The 9440-nt window shown below is 39.1% G+C and overlaps 1 protein-coding gene across 1 annotated transcript; it reads right to left on the bottom strand.

Annotated features, from left to right (window-relative positions):
• Positions 1-265: 265 nt before the first annotated feature.
• Positions 266-9110, bottom strand: LOC115727789 (peroxisomal fatty acid beta-oxidation multifunctional protein MFP2-like). The gene is made up of 18 exons (XM_048280815.1): positions 8957-9110; positions 7798-7869; positions 7649-7714; positions 7508-7561; positions 7372-7439; positions 7198-7279; positions 5330-5385; positions 4926-5228; positions 4760-4846; positions 3058-3232; positions 2822-2943; positions 2572-2735; positions 2241-2495; positions 2032-2153; positions 1591-1712; positions 980-1128; positions 770-908; positions 266-506 (listed from the first exon to the last, which is right to left on the bottom strand). The coding sequence occupies exons 1-18, from the start codon at positions 9057-9059 to the stop codon at positions 471-473; spliced, it is 2175 nt and encodes a 724-aa protein (XP_048136772.1). The 5' UTR covers positions 9060-9110; the 3' UTR covers positions 266-470.
• Positions 9111-9440: the final 330 nt, after the last annotated feature.

Raw genomic sequence — 9440 nt, 5'->3', positions numbered from 1 at the left:
AATAGATTTCAGAACAGATGAATGCTGTGTACGCCGTTCAGTGAATTAATGTTCGTGTGTTTTCTTTTTGTGCAAGTTATAGCTTTTGATATTGCCATGTTGGAGTTAACTCATTTGATGATGACAGAATAGAATGTCTTAAGAGCAGAAACTTCCACCATTTTTTGGTTGAGTTACTCATGAATCTGCACCTCTCTCTTTCAGTTACTCCAGTGACGAACGTGCATATCAGGATGCTCATCACCCGACAAAACAAATATACAAAAAGGTCAAGACAGTAAAAGGTTTAAGAATTCATGCTACATAAAGAGAACACACGGTAGAAATTGTGGAGTTTTATCATACAGTGCCTAGAATCATCTACTAATTACCCAAAAATACATCAACAATAGTACTCAAGGTCGAAGGAGTCTAGCTTGTACTCACAAGACAGAGAAGATGTAATTTATCCATAACTGAGCAGCTTGATGTCACAACCTAGAGTTGGCTTGATCTGCCGACGAACTCTGCAACAGAATCAATACAGATATTTGTGAAGTGATGTGGGTGCATAAAAATTAAAGCTACCATGTTCTCGCACACTGATGATTGCAACTAATCTACAAATATCCTTACACTTTTCTGAGGATGATCAATCATGCATCTACTATTCTAGGTCCATGCAATGGGGTGTCCTAAGTTCGATGGATCACTAGCAACTTCAAAGTGAAATAAACTTGATCTAAGCTTAGCAAACATAATCAAAGGTGTGTAGTTCAAAATTTCTCACCAGCGTAATCCCCTTGGCCGCTCTTTCAGCCAAGTAGGGGCAAGGCTTAAAGAAATCTCCATACATCTTTGACCATTCATCCAATCTTGAACAAATGTGCTTGGAACCCAATGAATCGGCCCAGAAGAGAACACCTCCCCTGCAGGGCACAGCTTTAGATTTCACACGAATAAAATCAAAAGGGACCTGTGAGCACTTAAGATCACATACCGATAAGGTGGAAAGCCCATGCCCATAACAGCAGCTATGTCAAGGTCCGCTGCCTTGACAGCGATTCCTTCGGCAAGGATTCGACAGGCCTCATTTACCACAGGGAAGAATATCATCTCCACGATGTCGTCTTCTGCTATATTTACTAGCTGTTTAATAAGAACACCATATTAGCGAAGAAGAAAGATAGTCATCAATAGGAGAAGACTGCGACTTCAAAAAGTTGCAACTACTTCTGAGCTTTTAACAGTAATACAGCATAAACTTCACAAAGAAGATATCATAAATATCTCGACTAGCATGAAATGGTGTGGATTTTCTTTACTCCTCTGTTTTTCCCCAGGTACAGATTAATGGTAATCCACTCCACGAATTAGAGCACAAGCAAGGATGACGAATCAGTTTTTGAGCGATTGAAATCGATATGATTGAACTTTAGAAAGAAGCTATCAAAACTCAAACAACAAAACAGGCATCGATTTTCTTTTCTTTCTTTTTTCCTTTTTATTCCCGGATACGGGTATGGTTATCCCCTTCCAAGTTGTAAAGCACAAGCAAGTGTGATCAATCAATTGAGAGAGAGAGAGAGAGAGAGAGAGAGAGAGAGTGGCCTTATGGTCCACAGTAACACCAGAAATGCTTCTGGCCTTCTCGATATATTTTTCTAGATCAGGATCTGGGGTAACTTTGCGCCTTTGGTCATACTGATAAAAACCTTTGTTGGTAGATTCTCCTGCAACAAGGGCAAGAAGAATTAAGTGTAGAAAAGAAAACCAAAGGGCTGAAAAAAGCCAAGTCCCAATTTTTATGCCCCATTAATAATCAATTTTGTGTGTGGTTCTTATTTGTCTTATTTTCGGTTTGACAATTGGCAGGGTCGTCCTTTGTCTGATTTTCACCGTGTTAAAAGTATATCTCACATCACTTATTTATAGTGTTTGATAGGGCCTTATGTGCATAAATCTCTCTCCACCAAATAGTTTTAGGCTTTTTGGGATAGGCTTCCTAAAAAGTTCGAAAATCAGGTCATGATGCATCAGTAACAGTTTTACCAGCTCTCTTATCCTCCTGCAAGATGGGGATAAGCATTGATTTATACGTTCTTTCAGGGAAATTCTCCACGAATTGCATGCCAGCAGCAATTGCAACCCCAAAACCAACAAGGTCAGCTAATCTGCCAGCATACAGTAAAACTCAGTTAAACATTAGACCATTTGGCGAGGAAGATGAAAATAATTCAAATTCTAGAATGCTTTAAAACCTGAAAGGACCCATTGGCATCCCAAATTTGGTAATCGCGTTATCAATCCTGTAGGGATTGGTGCCACGCTCAACGAGCAAAAGAGCCGCTTGTGTGTAAGGGAAGAACATCCTGTTTACGGCAAAGCCTGTACAATTCCCAACCACCACTGGGATTTTCTTCATCTTTTTCCCAACATTAAGCAAGTCGACAACAACCTGGGGAGATGTATGCCGAGTACAAACAATTTCCAAAAGAGGCATGACATGTGCAGGACTGCATCGGAAGTAGCTCCCAGGATTTTAGCAAAAGGAAGGCAGGAAATGAAAAACAAAAATAAGAACTACATCACCTGAAAAAATGGGCCCCAACAATCCGATCTAGAGACCTGGTTCTCTCACCAATGATCGTCAAATCAATAGTGGAGGTGTTGCTGGCGAGTATGCAATATGGTGGGCAGTATTTTTCGAGCTCAACAAATATCTGTTGCTTCAAGGAAACATCCTCGATAACAGCCTGTTTAAAGCATCAAGTACAAGTACTAAAGGAACTTGCCAAAATCCTTCATAACATAAAATTGTTGGAGAAGATCTTCTAATTACCTCAATAACCAGGTCCACATTTCTGAAGCTTTCATAGTCCAGCACACCACTTAGACGGGACATCGTTCTTTCAAGCTTCTCCTCAGTCATTTTGCCTTTCTTAACATGGCTTTCCAGATTTGCTAGAAGGACACAAACTGTTAACAAATGGCAGGCCTAAAAAAGTAAAAGTTAACAAGAACAGAAAGGTGCTTGAATGTAAATAATAAGATGCATCAAAATAATACAACTGTTACCTTTGACTCGTCTTATACCAGCATGCAAATATTTCTCGTTTACTTCTTTGAGGATGACAGAATAATTATTAAGTATCAATGCAGTCACTATTCCAGATCCCATTATTCCTCCACCAAGAATAGCAATCTTGTTGACTTGCCTAGGCATCAAACCTCTGTCTGTGATACCAGGGACCTATTTCACAGTAGTGGAGTGTCAATTTACCCGAGTTTCTAAAAAGTTCAGTAAGTCAAGATAAGAAACATTGAACCCAGACTTTAAAAAGCTTTCATCCACCACGATTCAGCCAGGGCCATCTACCATTATAAAGGGCCATCTGGTTAAGTTCCTTTTTTGTTTAGAGAAAGCAATAACTCCTCGTGCTTTTATGAACAGAGACAGGTTTGATGAAGCTAGTTACAACCTTTTCCACCTCTGCCCTCAATGGTCAAAAGAATTGTGAAAGTCACAGCTGAAAACGTAACGTGTCATTAGGAAAGGAGAGAGACATGTAGTCATGTACTACATTGAGAAAAGAATATGGTGAAATCGCCACTAGATCTGGAAAAACTGAAACTGAATCGATAACCTCCCGTCATTAATAGGGTAAGGGTGGACATTTTGGCAATCTGCAAAAAAACCAAGTGAAACCCAAACCGGACATTTCCAGATTGGATTGGGTCAAACTGGTTCAGCTTGATTTGAACCGACACGTGAAGATTTTTTTTTTTTGCCTTGATCATAGTTGAAATTTTTGAAGAGTCAGAATAATACAATATCCAGTCTTGTCTAGCGTAACATATGTATATTATCTGAGGAAATATATAATCTCCTATATTGGATGGATGAATCAAAATAATTTGAATAATGCTAGATATAGTAAGAATCATAGTAAATTTGCTTGGCTAAATCATGTGATAATTTTTCAGTTGGATACTTGAATTGGCATACTAGATTTTATATATATATATATATATATATATATATATATATATATATATATTCACATTTACTTAGCAAACTAATTTACTATACAACTCTTGATACCTCCAGCATTGCTCAAACAATTTACAAGTAAGGTCAGGTCGACCTGATTTGACCCAACTTGACTTGATGAGGAAAAGATCTTTTTAGCTTAAATCATAGTCACCAGAGTAGTCATAATTACGAAACATTCAGTCTTGTTATATCATAAATAAATAAAAAATGTGATTCATGTAACTTTCAAGAGGTGTCACTTTTTCCATTAGAAACCAAGTTGGATGGCGTCATGTTATTAGTTGGAGTGTAATTCAAAGTGCTTTATCGTGTATTAAATATTTGGTTAAAAAATATATTATTTGCGACAAAAATTGGTTTTGACGATATGAACCCATATTGACAGATGACCCAATCCGCTCGGTAGTTGTACCTTCACATGAATTGAAAAATCAGACATCTTCCAAAAGGTAATCCACACTACCAGGGAACAAACCATAAACCAATCTTTGATAAAACAACTTCAAGTAACCAAAGGCCAATATGGAAGTCATACTAGCCATTCAGCAGGATGTGGATAGAGTTTCACGAAGATTGCCCCAGAATGTTTTGTGAAAATATAGCATCCATGAATCTGTGTCCCAAAGCATTTAAAATTCCAAATTCAAGACCAAAAGCTTTGTTTTATCCTCCTTTTATTCTATGTCAGATCAACAGTACACAAATAGAGAGTTATGCTCAAACCTTCGAAGCTCCACGTTGAGCAAAGAAGATGTGGACCAAGCACTTGGTGGTGTAAGATTTTTGAAGCTGTTGAGACTCCTTAGCCTCCTGCCAATACAGGATCTGGTTCACAATACTTCACAATTTAATCCAATAAGAAGGCTACAAAAGCTAGATTAGGCAGTACCTTCCAAAGTCCAGCCCGCGGATCAGAGATTATACCCTCTTCAACAACATCAATGCAGATCAGAGGATGCTTGACATTAAGAGCCTGATTTTTTACTTGAGATCTCGCAAAATTAAGTATTTTCCTTGTCTCGTCAAGGGATCCTAGCCTGTCCGTCCTGTAAAGAGAAGCAACCCATGGTCTTCTGCACTGTGAGATATCCAGAGCCCATTTTCGAGCAGTGGGTAGAAGTTCATTTGGTGGTATAACAGCATCCACAAGGCCCAAACTGCATGCTTCTGTCCCTTCCACTGCCTTTGAGGTCTATATGGTAGATCATTGGGGGAGATAGAGCAAGTTACTCGACATATTCAGAACTAGTAGAGAAGCAAAAAAACCAGAAAACCCATAAGGCCAAAGGGTACCAGCATCATCTCAAGCGATTTGGAGAGACCAACAAGGCGTGGAAGCCGCTGTGTTCCTGGTGCAGTTCAGGTGCATGACCTTAATTATATATATAAATGAAAAACGGAAAATCACATCAAATATGCTAGTGTGTGTAATAAGATGAAGCCTCAGGTAAAGCAGTCATAAGAACTTTAAGCCACTAAAAGAGGTCATTATAACACCACCACTAAGGAAATGCATTAACCCTTGTTCTTCAGGCACCTTCATATTTCGCTTGTCACAAAAAGAAGTCCCAGTCCAGAATTTAGCGTTTAATTTATTGTGGATTAAATTTGAGAGAATATGGATTGTAAATTCTGATATCTACTTGCTAAATGGATGGTTCAAATATACAATAGACTATATACAAAAGAAATGAGATGCAAGAACCGGAATAAACAAAGCATTCTTTACTGTCCTGCTATAGTCTCATTGTTGTTCACTAAACTTTAGTAGATTTTGCATTTACGTCACTACTCGATGCACAAACTTTCGTTCTTTTTTCTTTCTCAATTGATGCACTTTGACTGATAGCTGGTCAATTTTTCCACGACAAGCTTGGTGTAGTTGCCACATGGCGTTGCTTCTAGAAAATTGGCACCAAGTGTTAGATATGTCACTATTTTACCGGATAAGAGAGCTGCGTTCCGGTCAAAGTGCATCAATTGCAAAGAAATGAAAGTTCAATGCATGGTCAGTAAATGCATATTGTTTGTCTGTATTTATCTTTTAAGTGATTTGTGTAATGTAAGAACCATGGTAACTAGAGAAAAGAAATAATAGGTGCAACTTATGGCCAAAAAAAAAGTAAAGAAATTCAAAGATGGAACAGATCCTAATGTTTATTCAGAGACATAAGCTAAGCAGTTAGAATCTAGGTCTCTATCGTCCTCAAATAGCCTAACGCCCCAGCTTAGTAAGTAAAAGCACTGGATCAGACTGATAACAAAAACACTACATAAATGTCCCAAGCTCTCGGTCAAGATCCATACATGATGTGGCACTGGATTACCAACGTTCAAGATAGATCAAGCAGAAGCTTTGTTTGAATTTAAAGAAACAAAATCATACAGATGGACTAAGTGTAATCCAATACACATCTATCCAAACTCCAGGTTTTGGATAAACAATTCCACTACCCAATGCTTCTTCTGTTACTGCTTTGATCCCTTGCTATATGCCTAAAATTCCGACCAAATTAAATGAGATCCCAGAAGGGAAAAAGGGCGAAGAAATCGTACATCAATCGAGTGTGATAGACATGGAAAACTCAGAATTTGGCACTATAGTCTTAGAAAACGAGTTATCTGCACTTTGACATGCTGGCTATTTCTAAGTTTTAGCTACCTTCATATGCAGGGCCCAAAACAAAATTCATATGCAACTTCAGTAACATGGAACTTTGAGCTTAGCTTATATGATGATACATTGCATGATGCAATAGAATGAGGACCTTATATTCCTTGGGGCAACATGCCAGCGAAAAAAACAGTGTTCTCTAGCATTTTTTTGAGAACTTAGTTTGCTGCAATTTCACTATTGATTCACTGTTTAGAAGTACCAAAAACATATGCGGAGTCGGATAAATATCATGGGCAATAACAACATCATGTGCACCCGATCTCAGTTCACATTCGCGAATTGCAAGAACTTAAACACTTCAAAAAATAACTGAACATGTTTGAAAGAAATAATTTTTATTCTGTTAAAATTAGCGAAGGGAAGCTGATTCAGGTCATGGAGTATTGCATTGACATTCACCTTACAGATGATACAGCAAGCCCCGTGAAACAGATATCTTGAATACAATATTGCAGACAATGCTCAACTTGAATAATGGCAATACCTCCAAGTCCAGGAATGACACCAAACTGAAGTTCAGTGAGGCCTAATCGCGCAGTAGGAGTCGATATTCTAGCATGGCATGCCTGATCAAGAAAAACTGAAACTTGACAACTGAAAAATAATGTTTTAAACCCATAATGGAAAATCTCATCTTTAAACAAAAAGGTATTAGCACCATAGCGAGCTCTAATCCTCCACCCAAAGCGACGCCGTCAATAGCAGCAACAGAAGGCTTCTTAGCCGCTAAAAAGAGAACAAATGATTGAATAACCAATAAGTGGAATAGGACGCAATAAAAGACAAGCACATACCTTCAACTGCATCAGTGAAGAAATCTACTGATGTGTGACCAGGCTTTGTTTGTTCTGCCAGAATTTAGACAAAGAAAAGGACATGATAATGTAATCCAGAGTCGACGAATAGAGTATGAAACAAACATGCAAGTAATATACCTTCCCTGCGTTTTTGTCCACCAAAGCCGCTAACGTCAAAGCCCCCACAGAAAATGCCTTTTGCACCTGTTCCAGAAAAGAATTGTCCCAGCATTTCAATCCTTCTCGATGCAAGATATACAAGAGGGAAAAAGAACTCTGATCAATACCCATCACTACAACTGCTTTCACATCTTCTCTCCCCATAGCCTGCTCATAGCTCTCACTTAAGCTGCGGAATACTGGGAAGGCAAAGGAAGAGATCAGTTACACGTTTACAGCTATTATAGTGATGAAATGTTTATCTGAACTTTGGCAGAAACACATATCCTGAAGCCAGAAAAAAGAGAGACAATGCCCGTTAGAAGCACGGTGAATGGCAGAGTTGAAATGTGCCAACATGCAGCAACCATACACAGTTTAGCGAAAGTGAACAAAGGTCAGAAGTTGCACCACATTTATATTTAACAGGTACAACTTTTTCCGTAATACTCACTTCTAACAGCAGCTCCCTGTCCACTAATGTTCAAAATTAGCGAGTTGTTCACTGTGAAGTGAATTGAGTTGATGCGAGTGATGAATCTAAACATTATATCTTCTGCAGAAATTTTCAACTCAAGTCTCCCATACTTGATCAACCCCCCTAACAAACGGGAAAAGAACGCTAGAATTCCTGAAGCTTGCACACGTAGTGCAATCAATCGAACAGCTCAATTGCCGCAATCAAGTCCTAAATCTTTTCTCTGAAAATTTTGCAATCACACCATTCCAGTCATCACTTCTACCATTGCTGCCATATGGCAACCTCCGCCGCACAGGAAATTTTCTTCTGCCGAGTGCGCATTTGCAGATGACTTCTTTGATTTGGCAATTTGGGTAAAAAGTTGACGACTTGATAGTGCCAATTGAATGATTCAGGACTTAGTTGGACTCTACACACAAAGAGTGGGATTTCAGCTGACTTTTCACACAACGAATATTGCAATCTGCTTGCTTCAATCGGGCATGATATTGTATATTTCCAGATGATTCGCATACGGATCAATCACCCAAGTGCTTCAGTTTACCATTCCGTGACTGAAACGAAAGTTTGACTGCAACCCAAGTGAGGCCAAGAGATGTATTCCATTCTCAACTAAAACTTAAAAAAGCTCAAGCTAGTTGATAAAAGCAAGGTCACTGCACTGTATCCACAATAGGCAAACTGAAAACCATGAAGGAACTCCACACCCACCAAAAGAAAAATGTCGGCGAGTACAGTAAAACCAATCAAGGCAATAACAACATTCGACAAATCGAAGGATGTTGGAAAGGGATCAGAGGATGTACTGTTGGCGGTGAGAGCATTGACAGGAGGGTTGACGATGGTGATGAGAGCGACGCCATCGTCGCCCACTTCCAAAACCGTCGTTCTCTTCGCTTCGCGGCTCATTGTTTCTGTTTTCTTCTTTTGCTTTGAGCTGCGACTCTGTGAAATGGGAAGCGGGTGGACTTCGCTGCAGCTCTACAGTTTGAGTTTTTCCTTTTTTTTCTTTCAGGGGAGGAACTACTGGGCTTAAACCATCGGGCATTTTATATGCTCAACGTGCCGACAAAGCGCATTAGAAGTCGTTTCGAATGAGTACGTAATATGCAGATGACATCTGGCCTTGCATTTGGCGGGTTTTTTTCCAAAATAATTTTTTTAAAATAAATATTTACAAAATTATTTTTTAAAAATAAATATTTACTGATTTGGGCCTCGCTCGGCGGTTGAGTTGCCGAGCGAGGCCCGCTCGGCAGTGGGCCCGACGAGGAAGAGCTTGCTCGGCAG

This window comes from Rhodamnia argentea, chromosome 6, assembly GCF_020921035.1.
Source record: "Rhodamnia argentea isolate NSW1041297 chromosome 6, ASM2092103v1, whole genome shotgun sequence".
Taxonomy (NCBI): Eukaryota; Viridiplantae; Streptophyta; class Magnoliopsida; order Myrtales; family Myrtaceae; genus Rhodamnia; species Rhodamnia argentea.
Note: the sequence above shows the minus strand (reverse complement) of the source record. Positions and strands in the feature narration are given on the sequence as shown.

Coding starts and splice junctions, on each gene's coding strand:
- LOC115727789 (XM_048280815.1), bottom strand. CDS start 9,059: ATGAGCCGCGAAGCGAAGAGAACGACGGTTTTGGAAGTGGGCGACGAT. Junction 7,715..7,797: donor GAAAGCAGTTGTAGTGATGG/GTATTGATCAGA, acceptor TTTCTGGAACAG/GTGCAAAAGGCATTTTCTGT. Junction 1,129..1,590: donor GTGTTACTGTGGACCATAAG/GCCACTCTCTCT, acceptor CTTATTAAACAG/CTAGTAAATATAGCAGAAGA.